Source organism: Oncorhynchus mykiss, chromosome 11, assembly GCF_057628025.1.
Source record: "Oncorhynchus mykiss isolate SJ-2025 chromosome 11, ASM5762802v1, whole genome shotgun sequence".
Taxonomy (NCBI): domain Eukaryota; kingdom Metazoa; phylum Chordata; class Actinopteri; order Salmoniformes; family Salmonidae; genus Oncorhynchus; species Oncorhynchus mykiss.
The window spans coordinates 71752501-71771207 of record NC_143032.1 but is presented as its reverse complement, the minus strand read 5'-3'; the positions used below and the strand labels follow the sequence as shown (position 1 = coordinate 71771207).

General features: G+C 43.5%; 2 protein-coding genes across 4 annotated transcripts in view; both read right to left on the bottom strand.

Annotated features, from left to right (window-relative positions):
* Positions 1-1216: 1216 nt before the first annotated feature.
* On the bottom strand, positions 1217-8931 carry LOC110536326 (chondroitin sulfate N-acetylgalactosaminyltransferase 1). 2 transcript variants are annotated; one of them, XM_021622060.3, is made up of 10 exons: positions 8565-8931; positions 6345-6937; positions 6137-6237; positions 5785-5957; positions 5268-5484; positions 3630-3731; positions 2764-2945; positions 2558-2652; positions 2370-2451; positions 1217-2270 (listed from the first exon to the last, which is right to left on the bottom strand). In XM_021622060.3, exons 2-10 carry the CDS (start codon positions 6726-6728, stop codon positions 1978-1980), a joined length of 1629 nt encoding a protein of 542 aa, XP_021477735.3. In that variant the 5' UTR covers positions 6729-6937; positions 8565-8931; the 3' UTR covers positions 1217-1977. The 2 variants fall into 2 exon arrangements, with proteins under 2 accessions (XP_021477735.3, XP_021477736.3); XM_021622061.3 differs by having other exon boundaries at positions 8667-8883.
* Positions 8932-14649: 5718 nt separating this feature from the next.
* Positions 14650-18707, bottom strand: part of gghl (gamma-glutamyl hydrolase like) — a 26934-nt gene continuing 22876 nt past the window's right edge. The window contains exon 5 of one of the 2 annotated variants that reach the window (XM_036936240.2): positions 14650-17697. In XM_036936240.2, the coding sequence (XP_036792135.1) occupies positions 17583-17697 (115 nt within the window). In that variant the 3' untranslated portion in view covers positions 14650-17582. The remainder of the gene's footprint in view (positions 17698-18707) is intronic. The other variant, XM_090191086.1, reaches the window with a different exon arrangement.

Genomic DNA, 18707 nt, shown 5'->3' with positions numbered 1-18707 from the left:
CCAGCTTGAAATGAAGGTGTTGTAACACGTGGTCTGCCACTGCGAGGACGATCAGCTGTCCGTCCTGTCTCCCTGTAAGGCTGTCTTAGGTGTCTCACAGTAAGGACATTGTAATTTATTGCCCTGGCCACATCACAGATGAGCAGGGACCCTGGGCATCTTTTTTTTGCTGTTTTTCAGAGTCAGTAGAAAGGCCTCTTTAGTGTCCGAAGTTTTCATAACTGTGACCTTAATTGCCTACCGTCTGTAAGCTGTTAGTGTCTTAACCATTCCACAGGTGCATGTTCATTAATAGTTGATGGTTCATTGAACAAGCATGGGAAACAGTGTTTAAACCCTTTACAATGAAGATCTGTGAAGTTATTTGGATTTTTATGAATTATCTTTGAAAGACAGGGTCCTGAAAAAGGGACGTTTCTTTTTTTGCTGAGTTCTTGTCTCATTTATTTATCCTACGGTTCTGACTTGGTGTACAGGAGAACACTGTAAGAATGACCCATGTTCTGAATTATGTCGCTGTACATTTCAAAAGTGCTGAACAAATAGTTGTATTGACTACGTCTGTCCTAACTCGCTCATTAATGTCTTAATTGAAAATACGGATTGCCTCTTATCCGCTCGTTGTCCCCTTACGCCATAGTTTGTACATCTCAATTGTCAGTAGAAACCACATTTGCTTAAGCAAGTCAGCCATATCAGCTATGTTTTTTTTAAAGGCAGTAAATGAGGCTGAATGAACTGTTTCGCTGCCAGATAAGGCTCCGCTGATAGCCAGATGTAGCAGTGGTAAGGTGTTGGGACTGTGTTGGGACAGCTTTATGTAGGCCCTAACAGTTTGTGGGCACCGTTTGTCACCGTTAAAGTGCAATTAATGTACTGTTTAGTGTTGTGTTTTGTAGTTTTCCCCACAAACATTTACATGTTAAAATTGCCACTGGAATGTGATACAAAACGAGGCAAAATAAGAACACATTTATGTCCAACCCCACTTCTAAAACACAGGTTCCACCAAAGGGTTTCTTCTGTTCTGTGTCAAAACATGCCTGACCATGAAATACTGGCAGTTGTAGGCCTCCACACCTTGTAGCTATGTCTGCACAAATAGACTCTCTCTGACACGCACACACACGCACGCACACACACGCACACACACGCACACACACACACGCACACACACACACAGAGGGGAAGGGGGAAGAAAGAGAGAGAGAAATGGTTTTGAAATATTGACTCTCCCAATGTGGCAATGCAAGACCAGAAAGAACACAAATATTGACGTACATGCAATTGCTCATCTACTCCCAAATCATATGAAACGCTATGATAGTGCATGCAATCCACATTCTTGTAATTAGGCTTCTTGATCCTTCTATCCAGGTAATGGGCTCCAAGTCAGTTGGTTGGTTGAGGCATTATGATCTTGTATTATTCTAATAAATATTCAGATACAGTTATAAATACAGAGTGTTATACAAAAACATCCTTCCCTTCATTTATACAAAAATATTATTTTCATTGATTCCATAGCAGGTTGACAGTCTCAATACAACAAAGTGGGTTAAGGTTCTTCTGCCCTCCCTGCTTTCACCCAGTGAGCACCAGAAGTTGAAAGACATCTTTGCAACGTCTTTTCAGCCTAATGCTCATAGAACAGACTCATCAGATCATTAGGCCATCATCCGTCAGCAAAATGGCAATGACGACGTACATGACATCACATCAATGTTTCATTCAATAACATTTTAATCTTGTCCTGACAAAGTTCATGTCTCATCCCTCTACACGCCCTCCCCAGTCCTTAAATTCAGTCTGTAGGGTGATGAGATCATTGTTCTCTCAACAGAACCTCTCCAGACGTTCTGATTTCCTAACCCTGACCACAGGTCCAGGGTCAGATATAGTTCAACCTCCTAATGGTTAAGGCTAGGATAAGGGGTAGGGTATTCTGATCTTAGATCTGTGGTTATGGGGCAACCTCTACCTCAAGTGACTTGAGTCGTTCAGTAGTTTCTGCCTCTCCATGTGCTCCTGGAGCTCCTGTGTGAAGAACAGCTCCCCCAGGTGGCCGTGAGAGGCCTCGCTCATGGCCTTGGTCTGCATACACATCTTATACTTGTCTGGCTCCAGCTCGTCCGCGCATTGCTTCTCATGCCACAAGTGGAAGAGGCTACGAGATGGAGATCGAATCACCATCAGCTTGCTGTGCAGGTACTTTCTGTATAGGTGAACATCCTCCAAACCCCAGCCTTTGGTGTTCCGGTCAAACCCACCTGTGCAGATCAGAGATATAAATTGACAAACTCAATCAATCAAATTAACAATCAGTCAGTCAGTCAGTCAATCAATGAAGAAACATATCGTTTAATTACCTATGTTGATGAAATCAGACCTATACTGGCAAGTCATGCCAAACCCAAAATCTCTCCAGAATCCAGCATCCTTCATTATCACCTGTTGCAGAAAGACACAAAGTAAAAGTATCATAAAAAAACACTATGTAATGTATAATACCTTTTTCCTATTTCCACACACAGGTGCAACGGCAAGAAAGACTCACCAGTTGTTGTTGAATAGAAGGGAAGGGACTCTGGTTATTGTCGATAAGAGATGGATTGTACTGACTGAAGAGAACTGGGTAGAACACTTTCTTACCTAAAATTTGAAAAACAAAGACATGCATCTTCCATTAAAACTTCCATTGACAGACAGACACACTTGACACACCGACAGATTGATAGATAGTTCATAGCTCCCGCTCCTCACCAGGCTCTGCATTGAGTCTGCAGGATGTGAGGAAGTCTAGGGTAAAGTGGATGTCGACATCGCAAAAGAAGAGGAGCACGTTGTGGCTCCGCCTCCAGGCCCGTGCGCCCACCTCTAAGCCCCGCCCACGAGAGAATTCCTCATTCAGTTGGATCAGCGTGAAGTTTCGGAACTGGGTTTCCCTGGGGAAGGGAAAGTTTTGCTGAGGTCATCTAAATCAGTGTTTAATGAGAAAAGGTCATCAACCCAACTGGAGGTCCTCAAGCCTTAGGTCAAATCTAAACAAACACAGTTGTGGCTAGAAACTGAGTTTAATCATTTGAGTGGGTCATAAGAAAATTTGGAAATGTGATCAAATCAAAATATGGGTGGTTTAACTTAAACACACTTCCACATATTAACATACAATAAGCCCTGTCTGTGGTCAAACAACTTCTGCCCTTATCATTCCAGTCCTGTTGGTTATCCTGTATCTGTATATGTATGGATCTGCTACAATCAGGAGATTACTCTAACTTCTCTCCTTACAGTCTCCTAGCTCTGCAGAACTCCCCTGGCTCCTAATGCTTGAAAAGATGTGCTGATTAAAGAACATTAACAGTTACTGTATATCTCATTGGAGTTATATCTACACTATCTGCTATCCACCAACGACCGCAATGCAGCACGGACTCATCCCTAATTAGGAATTGCAGAGGAGCAATGCATTCATTTGAAGGCAATATGCTGTTGGACTGTACACCGTGGAGCTGAAATTTAAGATTAAGATTTTCTGACCTTTGAGCCCTGTTTGATGGAGTAAGCTTGCTTTATATTTGAACTTGTAATTACTTACAAACATGGTATAGCTGAGAAGAGTGTATTACCTGGATGTCTGATCTATGATGGCTTTGACCTCATCAATCTGGTCCCTGCCAAAGTAGACCACAGTGAGGTGGGTCTTCCCTTCCTGCTGGATGCACACCTTTCTGAAACAGCAAGATGGCAGTTACAGGCTGACCACACCGCTCGCGTCGTGTGCGTGAGCGTTGCAAAATACATTTAGAAATCCATGTTATTCAATTATTGCACCCACACTGTTCACGCACGCCAACGAACATCTGCGTTGCCAACGGCTAAAATAGAAATCAGTTCTATTTCTGACGCAGATCGCGCTGCAAGTCCTGCCTCTCCCATCTCCTCATTGGTTTGTAGAAGCAGGTACGCACGTGCCATCTCCTCATTGGTTATACCCACGTTGGTGACTGAAGACGAACGAGGTCAGTGGCGGTAATGCACCTTATGAAAGTTGCCAATCGCAATATAAAGTCAAGAGAAGAAAAGGCCTGGAAGGAAAAGAGATGACTAGAAACGATTCGGTTGACCATTTTATGTGTGGATTAATTGTCGGAGTAGAGGACCTTGGGCATTTCAGGTAAAATAACAACTCAATGTTTATATCGCAGGACAGATTAGCCAGCAACAGCAAGCTAGCTAAATAGGACAAATTAGCTAGCTAACTAGCAAGCTAACTAGCTAAATTGCCATAAATGTTTAATGCTTTTCGACCTGTCCCCAAATGAATGTAATTGGTTCAGAGTTTGTTTTGATATTTTAACCTGCGTATCGTGATCGCGTTTGGTGTAGGGGGACAAAATAAATTTATGCACGATGGCGCAGGCGCGCAGCCAGTTTGGGTTCCGTGTTATAGTCAACCTAGACCACAGGTGTCAAACTTATTCCATGGGGAGCCGAGTGTCTGCGGGTTTTCGCACCTCCCTTGAACTTGATTGATGAATTAAGGTCACTATTTAGTAAGGAATTCCCCTCACCTGGTTGTCTAGGTTTTAATTGAAAGGAAAACCTCAAAACCTGCTGACACTAGGCTCTCCATGGAATGAGTTTGACACCCCTGCCCTAAACAGATGGGCTGCATCCTACAATGTTACCCATGTTCCAGCATACATACAGTACCAGTCAAAAGTTCGGACACACCTACTCATTCAAGGGTTTTTCTTTATTTTTACTATTCTCTACATTGTAGAATAATAGTGAAGCCATCGAAACTATGAAATAACATATGGAATCATGTAGTAACCAAAAAAGTGTTAAACCAATAAAAACATATTTTATATTTGAGATTCTTCAAAGTAACCACCCTTTGCCTTGATGACAGCTTTGCACACTCTTGGCATTCTCTCAACCAGGTAGTCACTTGGAATGCATTTAAATTAGCAGGTGTGCTTTTTTAAACTTAATTTGTGTAATTTCTTTTGTTAATGCGTTTGAGCCAATCAGTTGTGTTGTGACAACGTCAAATAAGCAAAGAGAAACGACAGTCCATCATTACTTTAAGACATGATGGTCAGTCAAAACAGAATGTTTCAAGAACTTGATGGTCATAAACACCTGACATTACAATTGTTGATGCTGAGAGAAAAACTCTGTATATACAACGTAAATTGTTATCTTTACTTCCAAAACCGCCTGAGATTGTGGGCCATGTCGTTTCTTTTTGTTCGAACCTGAAGTTGTTGATGAACTGTCTGAATGTGTCAGCCCTCCTGGACAGTGGTACTATGATGTTGATGAGCATGTGGCGTGTGTCCACCCTCTCATTCTTCACCCTGACCACCGGGCCGAAGGGTCTGAAGAACACCAGCTGTCTGAAGTCCTGCGGCCTCTCGCCCTTAAACATCAGCTCATACACTGTCCCCTTGTCACGCTCTGTACGAGTCAGCCCTGTTAGGGATGGACGGACGGACCGACGGACGGACCGACGGACCGACGGACGGATGGACAGACAGACATACAGACAGACAGACAGACAGACGGATGGACGGACGGACAGGTGGACAACAGACAAACATCAGCAAGTACAAATCATTTAACCAATTGCAAATTGTCTTCATGGCCCTCTGGAGATATGAGAGGATTTCATACTTGTAAGCAATTTGTTGAAAAATTCCTCCTTTTTCATATTAAAATTCCACCTAGATAACAGGAGGGCAAAGTACACTTAGCTGGGCCCAACACGCTCACCCTCTATGAAGTCCGATGGTGAATAGGAGCGTCGGCGGCGCTCCCCGTGTCTCCGGGGTCCGTTGAGGACCTGCAGGGCTATCTCTAGCGTGCCTGTCAGCTCGTCTCTCCGGTCCTTCCTCACAGGCCTCTCCTCTGGATGACGGGTCAGACCCATCTCGAGCTGGTACACCCTGGAAAATAACCATCCTGAGTAGCACTGCATTTATACTGTACCTCAACATGGAAACGTGCTTATGGTTCTGAGTATGGTCAATAGGTTTCCATGGTCAGGTCATGTGGTTAGTGTAAATCTCAGGGGTCTAATTATAAGGCCTTTGAAATAAATAAGGTCAAAGGTCACTTGACTGACCTGTGCAGGGTGAAGCTTTCGTAGGGAATCACGGCGTACTCGCTGGGCAACTTCTCACCAGACTGGACCTCAGCCCGGCTCAATTGGGCCTTGAAGAACTCCTGCCGGAAGAGTTAACATACTGATTGATAAAGATGCACACACACACACACACGCACATGCACACACTCATGCAATAACACACACACACACACACACACACACACACCTGGAGGTCGGTGTGTGTCTGGGGCCTATGCAGGCCCTCCAGCCCCATAGGTAGAACCCCTTTGGCCCTGGCCTTTTCCAGAGACTCCTGTAGCTGCTGGGTCCTCATCTGGAGAGCCTCTTTGAGCTGAGCTATCTGCTTACTGAGACTGTTAATATAGTGTCTGTGTGTGTCCTCGCTCTCCTGCAGTAGCGCCAGGTAACCCTCTTTACTGGTGGCTCCTCCAGCCCAGACCTGGGCCTGTTCATGGCTGTAGCTGCTCTGGGGTTTGCAGGCCAGCAGGTAGAGTAGAGACAGGCAGCAGCACACCATTAGTGCTATGACCCCAACACGGGCCACCAGAGCTAACAGCCACCTCCGGAGCATTGTGGATTCAGAGCACATTAGCGTTTACACAGCACATCTCTGGAGCACGGTAGGGGCTTTCAGCTTATAGAGGTCATCCTTCCTGTCGTCTTCACTGCCCACACTCATCTCTCAAGTCCCCCATGACAGAATGGTCTTAATGTCCCACGACACTCATTCCACCGATAGATGAAGTCCATCACAGCATATTCATGCCATATTAAAGGTTAAAGGGCATTCTTCCTTGCCTGAAATGGAAAATAAATGTATTAAGTTTCTAATAGTAAATTCCAGCTTTAACAAACACACTGTAGTAAAACCTGAATCCTGATTACAGAATCAGGCTACGGGACAGTACATATCCAAGCAAAAGTCAGGTTCCTGTTAGGCTCCTACATTCAGTAGGACAGCTGTATGACTGACAATGTGTGGACTGCGGATGAATGACATACTGTTCCAAATGAAAGAAGCAGATTATTATATTTACGTTACAGTATCAGAAAAGACGATGATTCGATTTAGAGCAGTGGTCGGCAAAAGGCAACTGGCCCACAAGTGTTTTTTTTGGGCCGAACGTTTTTAGTAAAAAATAATAATATATATCTGGGGGTGGTGGGGCATTATAGTTCTTCCAAAAAACACTGTAAAATCACCAGGAATTCAGCTAAAAAATTTGTGTAATTTAGGAAATCTGATCTCAACTATTCACACAAATTAAAAGAGGCAGATGTGATCGTGTCGCACTCGTGTGCGTGTGCGTGTGCGTTTGCGTGTGCGTGTGTGTGTGTGTGTGTCGGACTGGACTAATATAAGACATACAGAGAAACACCTGAACTTACATAGTCTTGCAGAACCACAGCGCTGTAGAAGAAAATGCAGGACACAAACCTCTCTCTATATCTGTGTGTATGTGTGTAGGTGTGTTTTGTTAGTCAACGTTAACTCTCAGCACAGTTAGCCCTTTATAGACCAGGTAGAGGTTGAACTTATGAAAGAGCTGCTTATGTTTCCAGGTCCACTCGAACTGTCAGAGAGGATACACATAGCCTGCAGTACACACCCGTGTGTGTGTGTTCCTCAGAAAGGATACAGACAGCCTAACATCTTAATTTGATCACCCTGTTGCAGGATACATGTAAAGAGTGCATTGCATTTGAGGTTTAAAAAGGCTTCTGAAGTTTGTAATATGCACTTTGAAATTTCAGACTTGATTTTCCCTTACCAAAAATGTGTTAACTCCTACAAAAATGTCCATTAATTATAATCCACATAATAATTTACATTTCCTGTTGCTCTAGGATTATTTTCCTGCTTTAGAAAACTGGCTCAAATTAAGATCCTAGATCCAGTCCACACTATAGGATATTATACAGCCTGCTAATGTGTGTGTGTGTGTGTGTGTGTGTGTGTCAGTTTTTGTCAGAAATGTGTAAAAACGATGTTATTTTTATACTGATACTCTGTAGTGCACTGCATTTCAGATGTATTTTTTACTCCAGTTATTATGCTTATGCTAGCAATCTTGTCAAACTGAGCTTTGCAATGAAACATTGACCCATCATTATAACAAATTCTAAATATAGTGACATGGACTTTGGTCATGTTGCAGGACAGCTACCAGAGTTGAAAATACATGCTTTTAATGAAGATACAGATCTTTATCCGATGAAGGGATCTTCACTGAAATATCATATCTACGCACGTATCAGTAAACTGATACTAAGATTCATATTTAACTAACATATCTCTCTCTCTGATTCACAGTTTGACATTAACTTTCTGATTTTACTCAGAGAAACAGACAAACAAGTCTGCAATCCACATGCCCTCAATAACTAAACACTTCTTATTCAATATAAAACTATGTTTACTCACCAACTGCTCTACCTCCTTCGGCATGCAACATAGCAGAGATAAGACAGATCCAACATGATTTAATAATCGCCATGCATCTCTTTTAAGAGTTAGCAAACTTACTGCACAGAGCTCTGCACTTCCTTCATATTATCCCACGACAGAGCTCTCTCTCTCTCATTAGGACGCCTGAGAGCGAGAGAGAACGAGAGCAAGAGAGAGAGAAAGAGAGAGCGAAAAAGAGAGAGGGGGGACACAGAGAGAGCTGAAATGGCCCTCTTTGGCTGAGCTCACTGCTGCTGAGTGCACCCTCTGTCTCAGCCTTCCTCTTCCTCCCCCACCACTCCCTCACCTCCCTCATTCTCACCATGAGAGCAGTGTTTGTTAGTGTGGGGTTGTATCAGTAGTATGAAGTAACTTCCTTTCCTACCAGTTCGTTAACCTAATAGTGGTACTAAAGGAAACTATATTAGGAAAGGAGAAGGAGATAGGATTATAAAGACTATTGGGACACAACCTGAGCTCCAATCTCAAACTCCTAATCCTCTTCTTGAAATCCCCCCTTTTAAAAGTTTCAGTCTCTTTGACAGTGAAATCAAACTAGTAGTATGAGTGGGAACTGGCTTTAGAAGCTTTATGATGATTTGACACATGCACGCTATCCTAATTACTTACTAGATCATTGGTAGCTGTAGGATTGAATGAAGGATGAAACATATTTGTCCAAGAGTGACATAAAGGGAGTTTAATTTTCATAATATAAGACCATTGAACAGTTTTTGTTGAGATAAGGAGATAATCAAATTCATATATTAGATGTAGACTGAGGAAGCAGCAGAATTGCATGTCTCCACGAGTATCCTTTACAGAAATAACACTTCAGATGCTACTCTTATCTTGTACCAGACGGTGGCGCCAGAGACACTGTCATGCTCAGCATGCACACACAAGCACAGACACACTAGACAACGTAGTCAAGAAATAAACAACTTGTAAAGTAGTAAACTAAGAAGAAGGGTAAACCCCTCCATTTATTCAAGTCACATTTGTGTACGCTGAGTGATTTAAAAACGTGCAATGTGTCTGGTGTAGGAAAACCAAAAGTCTCTACAAACCTCAGGCACATTACAGGAGCTGTAGGTGGTGCTACACAGTAGTTCTCCAGTAGTTATCTTTATCCCATGGTCAGTACTGGGATGTACCCCCATGGCACAGGCAAACGTTACATACAGTGCATTCGGAAAGTACTCAGACCCCTTGACTTTTTCCACATTTTGTTACGTTACAGCCTTATTCTAAAATGTATTACATTTTTTCCCACCTCATCAATCTACATACAATAGGCTATAATGACAAAGCAAAAACAGTTTTTACATTTTGCAAATTTATTCAAAATAAATTATCCTGTTCCTGACTAGTCTTCCAGTCCCTGCCGCTGAAAAACATCCCCACACCATGATGCTGCCACCACCATGCTTCATCGTAGGGATGGTACCAGGCTTCCTCCACACGTGACACTTGGCATTCAGGCCAAAGAGTTCAATCTTGGCTTCATCAGACCTAAGAATCTTGTTTCTCATGGCCTGAGAGTCCTTTAGGTGCCTTTTGGCAAACTCCAAGCGGGCTGTCATGTGCCTTTTACTGAGGAGTGGCTTCCGTCTGGCCACTCTACCATAAAGCCCTGATTGCTGGAGTGCTGCAGAGATGGTTGTCATTCTGGAAGGTTCTCTCATCTCCACAGAGGAACTGTGTCAGTGACCATTGGGATCTTGGTCACCTCCCTGACCAAGGCCCTTCTCCCCCGATAGCTCGGTTTGGCCGGTCAGACAGCTCAAGGAAGAGTATTGGTGGTTCCAAACTTCTTCCATTTAAGAATGATGGAGGGCCTCCCGAGTGGCACAGCAGTCTAAGGCACTGCATCACAGTGCTAGCTGTGCCACCAGAGATTCTGGGTTCAAGTCCAGGCTCTGACGCAGCCAGCCACAACCGGGAGACCCATGGGGTGGCGCACAATTGGCCCAGCGTCGTTAGGGGAGGATTTGTCCTGCTGGGATGGCCTTGTCCCATTATGCACTAGCGACTCCTGTGATGGGCCGGGTGCAGTGCACGCTGACATAGTCGCCAGGTGCACAGTGTTTTCGCCGTGCGGCTGGCTTTTGGGTTAAGAGGGCATTGTGTCAAGAAGCAGTGTGGGTTGGGTTGGGTTGGGTTGGGTTGGGTTGTGTTTTGGAGGATGCACGTCTCTCAAGCTTTGCCTCTCCACAGCCTGTATGGGAGTTGCAGCAATGAGACAAGACTGTAACTACCAATTTGGTACCATGAAATTGAGGAGAAAATGGGCTAAAAAATTTTTTTAAAGAACGATGGAGGCCAATGAGTGTTACAGCTCTCTAAGGCACTACATCACAGTGATAGAGGTGTCACTACAGACCTGGGTTCAATCCCAGGCAGTATAACAACCGGCTATGCTTGGGAGTCCTATAGGTTGGTGCACAATTGTCCCAGCATCGTCTGGGATAGGCTGTCATTGTAAATTAGAATTTGTTCTTAACTGACTTGCCTAGTTAAATAAATAGAAAGAATCTTCAATGCTACAGACATTTTTTTGGTACCCTTCCCCAGATCTGTGCCTTGACACAATCCTGTCTCGGACTTCTAGGACAAATCCTTTGAACTTGGTTTTTGCTCTGACATGCACTGTCAACTGTGGGACCTTATATAGACAGGTGTATGCCTTTACAAATCATGTCCAATCAATTTAATTTACCACAGGTGGACTTCAGTCAAGTTGTATAAACATCTCAAGGATGATCAATGGAAACAGGATGCACCTGAGCTCAATTTCGAGTCTCATAGCAAAGGGTCTGAATACTTATGTAAAGACATTTATTTTATTTTGTATTTTTTTATCTCACCTTTATTTAACCAGGTAGGCAAGTTGAGAACAAGTTCTGACCAAGATAAAGCAAAGCAGTTCGACACATACAACGACACAGAGTTACACATGGAGTAAAAGTCAATAATACAGTATAAACAAGTCTATATACAATGTAAGCAAGTGAGGTGAGATAAGGGAGGTAAAGGCAAAAAAAGGCCATGGTGGCGAAGTAAATACAATATAGCAAGTAAAACACTGGAATGGTTGATTTGCAGTGGAAGAATGTGCAAAGTAGAGATAGAAATAATGGGGTGCAAAGGAGCAAAATAAATAAATAAATACAGTAGGGAAAGAGGTAGTTGTTTGGGCTAAATTATAGATGGGCTATGTACAGGTGCAGTAATCTGTGAGCTGCTCTGACAGCTGGTGCTTAAAGCTAGTGAGGGAGATAAGTGTTTCCAGTTTCAGAGATGTTTGTAGTTTGTTTCAGTCATTGGCAGCAGAGAACTGGAAGGAGAGGCGGCCAAAGGAATAATTGGTTTTGGGGGTGACCAGAGATATACCTGCTGGAGCGCGTGCTACAGGTGGGTGCTGCTATGGTGACCAGCGAGCTAAGATAAGGGGGGACTTTACCTAGCAGGGTCTTGTAGATGACCTGGAGCCAGTGGTTTGGCGACAAGTATGAAGCGAGGGCCAACCAACAAGAGCGTACAGGTCGCAGTGGTGGGTAGTATATGGGGCTTTGGTGACAAAACAGATGGCACTGTGATAGACTACATTCTATTTATTGAGTAGGGTATTGGAGGCTATTTTGTAAATGACATCGCCGAAGTCGAGGATTGGTAAGATGGTCAGTTTTACGAGTGTATGTTTGGCAGCATGAGTGAAGGACGCTTTGTTGCGAAATATGAAGCCAATTCTAGATTTAACTTTGGATTGGAGATGTTTGATGTGAGTCTGAAAGGAGAGTTCACAGTCTAACCAGACACCTAGGTATTTTTTAGTTGTCCACGTATTCTAAGTCAGAGCCGTCCAGACTAGTGATGTTGGACAGGCGGGCAGGTGCAGGCAGCGATCGGTTGAAGAGCATGCATTTAGTTTTACTTGTATTTAAGAGTAATTGGAGGCCACAGAAGGAGAGTTGTATGGCATTGAAGCTCGTCTGGAGGGTTGTTAACTCAGTGTCCAAAGAATGGACAGAAGTATACAGAATGGTGTCGTCTGCGTAGAGGTGGATCAGAGACTTACCAGCAGCAAGAGTGACATCATTGATGTATACAGAGAAGAGAGTCGGTCCAAGAATTGAAACCTGTGGCACCCCCATAGAGAGTGCCAGAAGCCCGGACAACAGACCCTCCGATTTGACACACTGAACTCTATCAGAGAAGTAGTTGGTGAACCAGGCGAGGCAATCATTTGAGAAACCAAGGCTGTAGAGTCTGCCGATGAGGATGTGGTGATTGACAGAGTCGAAAGCCTTGGTCAGGTAAATGAATACGGCTGCACAGTATTGTTTCTTATCGATGGCGGTTAAGATATCGTTTAGGACCTTGAGCGTGGCTGAGGTGCACCCATGACCAGCTCTGAAACCAGATTGCATAGCGGAGAAGGTATGGTGGGATTCGAAATTGCCGGTAATCTGTTTGTTGACTTGGCTTTCGAAGACCTTAGAAAGACAGGGTAGGATAGATATAGGTCTGTAGCAGTTTGGGTCAAGAATGTCCCCCCCTTTGAAGAGGGGGATGACCGCATCTGCTTTCCAATCTTTGGGAATCTCAGACAACACGAAAGAGAGGTTGAACAGGCTAGTAATAGGGGTGGCAAGAAAGGGTCCGGATTGTCTAGCCCGGCTGATTTGTAGGGGTCCTGATTTTGCTGACTGGATTTGGGAGAAGGAGAAATGGGGAAGGCTTGGGCGAGTTGCTGTGTGGGGTGCAGTGCTGTTGACCAGGGTAGGGGTAGCCAGGTGGAAAGCATGGCCAGCCGTAGAAAAATGCTTATCGAACTTCTCAATTATAGTGGATTTATCAGTGGTGACAGTGTTTCCTATCTTCAGTGCAGTGGGCAGCTGGGAGGAGGTGTTCTTATTTTCCATGGACTTTACAGTGTCCCAGAACTTTTTTGAGTTTGTGTTGCAGGAAGCAAATTCCTGCTTGAAAAAGCTAGCCTTGGCTTTTCTAACTGCCTGTGTATATTGGTTTCTAGCTTCCCTGAAAAGTTGCATATCACGGGGGCTGTTCTATGCTAATGCAGAACGCCATAGGATGTTTTTGTGTTGGTTAAGGGCAGTCGGGTCTGTAGAGAACCAAGGGCTATATCTGTTCCTGGTTCTACATTTCTTGAATGGGGCATGCTTATTTAAGATAACCAGGCATCCTCTACTGACGGGATGAGATCAATATCCTTCCAGGATACCCCGGCCAAGTTGATTGGAAAGGCCTGCTCGCTGAAGTGTTTCATCAAGCTTAGATTGAAGGATGGCTGGGGTGTTAAGCATGTTCCAGTTTAGGTCGCCTAGCAGCACGAGCTCTGAAGATAGATGGGGGGCAATCAGTTCACATATGGTGTCCAGAGCACAGCTGGGCGCAGAGGGTGGTCTGTAGCAGACGGCAACGGTGAGAGACTTGTTTTTAGAGAGGTGGATTTTAAAAAATAGAAGTTCAAATTGTTTGGGTACAGACCTGGATAGTAAGACAGAACTCTGCAGGCTATATTTGCAGTAGATTGCAACACCGCCCCTTTTGGCAGTTCTATCTTGTCTGAAAATTTTGTAGTTAGGGATTAAATTTTCAGAATTTTTGGTGGTCTTCCGAAGCCAGGATCCAGACACGGCTAGAACATCCGGGTTGGCAGAGTGTGCTAAAGCAGTGAATAAAACAAACTTAGGGAGGAGGCTTCTAATGTTAACATGCATGAAACCAAGGCTTTTACGGTTACAGAAGTCATCAAAAGAGAGCGCCTGGGGAATAGAAGTGGAGCTAGGCACTGCAGGGCCTGGATTCACCTCTCTGTTTCTTATTTTTAATACATTTGCTAAAATAAAATAAAAACTGTTTTCACTTTGTCATTATGGGGCATTGTGTGTAGATTGATGAGTAAGAATGTAATTTAATCCATTTTAGGATAAGGCTGTAACGTAACAAAATGTGAAAAAAGGGATAGGGGTCTGAATACTTTCTGAATTTCCCCACTACAGATAAAATACAGAGACCAGAGGAGTGGTAGAGATTCAGATTCAGGGTGTTTAATAGTTACATGTACAGGGTTGTAGGTGGGTTTGCAGGTGGGATTGCAGGGTACAGTGAAAGTCTTTCAGCATTAACATGCAGGACTTTTGAAATAAAATAATGAAATAGAAATAACAACAGTATAAATAGCACTATATACACATCATAATAAGTGTAGCAGTGAGGAATAAATAAATGTCCATTGGGGTGGAGGTAGAGTAAAGACTGTTGAGGGGCTGGGGTGGAATGACCATAGGGGGAGCAGCAGCATGACCATTGAGCACAATAAAAACAATCAACATTTTAATACAATTTAAAATATACATATTAACAACAGCAACAGTGATAAAATGCCATTGGTGAGGGGGCAGAATAAAAGTCTGTGGGGGGCTGGTAGCTGACTAGTGGTGGCTATTCAGCAGCCTGATGGTCTGAGGGCAGAAACTATTGGCCAGTCTTTCAGTTTTTGCCATGATGCTTCTGTACTGCCATGTCTGAGTGATTGACGCGGGGAGAACAGGTCATGGTTTGGTGTCTGGAGTCCCTGATGATCTTCTTGACTTCCTGCGACACCTGGTGTTGTAGGTGTCCTGTAGGGCAGTGTGCACCCCATGGTGCATTTGGCTGCATGTACACCCTCTGAAGAGCCTTGCGGTCTGCGGCGGTGGAGTTGCCGTACCAGGCTGTGATGCAGCCCAACAATATGCTCTCGATGGTGCTTCTGTAGAACACTGTGAGGGCCCTCGAGGACAGGCTGAATTTCCTCAGCATCCTGAGGTTGAAGAGTTACTGTAGTGCCTTCTTCTCTACTTTGTCCATGTGGTTAGATCATTTCAGCTTCTCTGAGATGTGAATCCCAAGGAATTTTAAGTTATTGACTGTCTCCACGGCAGCCCCATTGATGAGGACTGCCTGGTTCCTCCTGAAGTCCAAAATCAGCTTCTTTCTTTCGCTAACGCAGAGGGAGGGGTTGTTAATCTGGCACCATGCCGTCAGCATGCCTATCTCCTCCCTGTAGGGGTCGTTGTTGTTGATCAGGCCTACTACTGTCATGTCGTCAGTACACTTGATGATGGAGTTGGAACTGTCTGAGGCCAAGCAGTCGTTGGTATACAGGAGGGGACTGAGGACGCACCCTTGGGCCCCTGTGTTGAGAGTCAGTGTCGAGGAGGTAATGTTGCCCACCTTCTCCACCTGGGGGCGGCCAGTCAGGAACTCCAGGACCCAGTTGCATAGGGAGGAGTAGTGCTCAATTTAAGCAGTGCTTACTTGGTATGTGTTCGACTGGAGCCATAAAGGAGCCATTAAACATCACGTAAATTTTTTTTAAAGCATATTCTTCAAAGAGTGAGAGAATTACAAACGGAGAAAAATGACATATGCTGTATTCCATCAGATGGAGTTGTTCTTGAGATATAATCACACAACATTGAACCTCTAAACTACTGTAACTTGCGAAGAACCCTTTGCTTTATAAAAGTAATGTCACAGGTATACTGCACCAGTAATACGGCAGAAAACAGCAGGTGCATTGCCTTTGAGTTCTTAGATACCTCAATCTATTAATGTGATTGGCTAGGTATCAAATTCAGGCTAGGTATCAAATTCAGGCTGTCTCCACATTTCAGAACCACAATAGTCTACTGAGCTAAAGCCTGGGCAATAATGTTGGGAGCTAAAACGAGTCTTCAGGTGTCAGGCAAGGTTATAAAACATGTGAGCATGTTTTATTAAACCACCTGTGCAGTGCGATACACACATCGGTTGGCAGGAGGTATATAAAACACAGAGTGTCAGAGTGCAATACATCAAAAACTAACACCTTTCAGCCAAGAACAAAAATGTTGTGGTGAGAGGGTGATGCACGTCACTCACATTGCCTTGGTCCATGTACAATAATAGAAAACAAACATGTTATAAACAAAAAAAGAAATACAACAAGTGACAAACCCAAACAGACTCCTCTGTGCGACAACACACACACACAACACACACATGCCCATAGAACATCACTTTGTATTTTCTCAACACCATGGTTCTTATAGTTCCACTCTTGTCTTTACACATTCAAATCAACTGCCTGCTCCTACACTCTCCAACTGTCTGGAGCTCTTCCCTCTTGCTGACTTTGGAACTAGAACTCACCTCTGAGGAAGTAAAAGACAGAAAGAGAGGGAAAGAGAGAAGGTGAGAAAATGAGTGTCAGAGAGAGAGAGAGAGAGAGAGATCAAAGAGACAACAGAAGAAAGACAGAAATAGAGGAAAAGAGAGAAGGTGAGAAAATGAGTATCAGAGAGAGAGAGAGAGAGAGAGATCAAAGAGACAACAGAAGAAAGACAGAAATAGAGGAAAAGAGAGAAGGTGAGAAAATGAGTATCAGAGAGAGAGAGAGAGAGAGAGATCAAAGAGACAACAGAAGAAAGACAGAAATAGAGGAAAAGAGAGAAGGTGAGAAAATGAGTATCAGAGAGAGAGAGAGAGAGAGAGATCAAAGAGACAACAGAAGAAAGACAGAAATAGAGGAAAAGAGAGAAGGTGAGAAAATGAGTATCAGAGAGAGAGAGAGAGAGAGATCAAAGAGACAACAGAAGAAAGACAGAAATAGAGAGCGTGACAGAAAGGACAGAGAAGGCTAGTGAGAGAAAATGGGGGAGAGAAAAAGAGTGAGACAGTCAGAGACAAAGAGAGAGTGACGGGGTGAAGTGTGGGTAGCTGGAGACTGTCTGTGGTGTGTGGTGTAGACTCAAGTATGCAGCTCTGTGTTGGTTGCTAGGTAACAGCAGCTCTCACAGTCCTCTCCAGGTGGTAGCTAGGTTACACCATTTCACAGTCATCTGTGGGCGGTTTCTAGGATACACCAGACAATAGCGTTCACTTTCTGTTGGTTGCTAGGTTACACCAGCTCACAGTGCCCACGCCGTGCTTGTTGTTAGGTTACACCAGTTCGTCCAGTAGTGTTCCTATGCTGTTGCGCTGTTCTGGGGGTCCTGCAATGGTTTTGTTGCACATGGGGCACACACAGCGCACCTCCAGCCATTTCACCAGACACCTAAGAAACACACAGAAATTGTATAATTTGCTAAACATTCCAAGTAACTGTAATTTTTGACATCACAAAGGATACATCTGTAAAATTCAGTATAATTGATGACATCACAAAGGCTGAATCTGTCAAATTCAGTGTAATTGTTGACATTTAGAGTAACAGATAGCCTAGCAATTGGAGCGTTACTCAGGCCAGTAACCGGAAAGTTGCTAGTTTGAATCCATAAGCCGACAAGGAGAAAAATTATGCCAGACCCTGGCCCCTAGGAACATACAGAGCTAAGCATACTATGAAATTGCTCCCCAATACTGTCTGTTGTATATATTTAATGTATTACATGAATGGTGACCTTAGCCCTTCCAAAAATACATTTAAATTGTATTTTAATGCGATTTTTTTTCCCACCCTGCTCCATGTATTCAATGCAGGTAGCATAGTGGTTAAGTAACCGAAAGGTAGCCGGTTCGAATCCCCAAACTGACTAGGTGAAAAATCTGTCAATGTGCCCTTAAGCAAGGCACTTAACCCTAATTGCTCTGGATAAGAGTGGCTAAATGACAACAAAAAAATATTACATTTCAAATTTGGCTTTACTTCTGGCAGTTATTATGACGCATCTGGCAGTTCCTAACCTGGCTCTGACCCCACACTCCAAGGATGTGGAGTTTTTTTGGCGGGGCAAATATAAGGCGGGGCAAATATAAGTTCAAATTCAAGCTGCTTTATTGGCATGAAAAACATTGTGTCAATATTGCCAAAGCAACAATGTATACAATATACATTGTAACAAAATTATAAATGATAGCAAATAATAATATAAAATGGTAGTAAATAATAATACAAAATTAAATACAAAATTAATAACAATAAAATGGTAACAGTCAATAGTAGAAATGAAACTATAACTAATTTATAACTAAATAACGGTCATCTTCTTCTTTATATCAGTACTACAACTACAATCATCATTACTACGACTACTATTACCATCACTAAACTGTTATCACTACCGT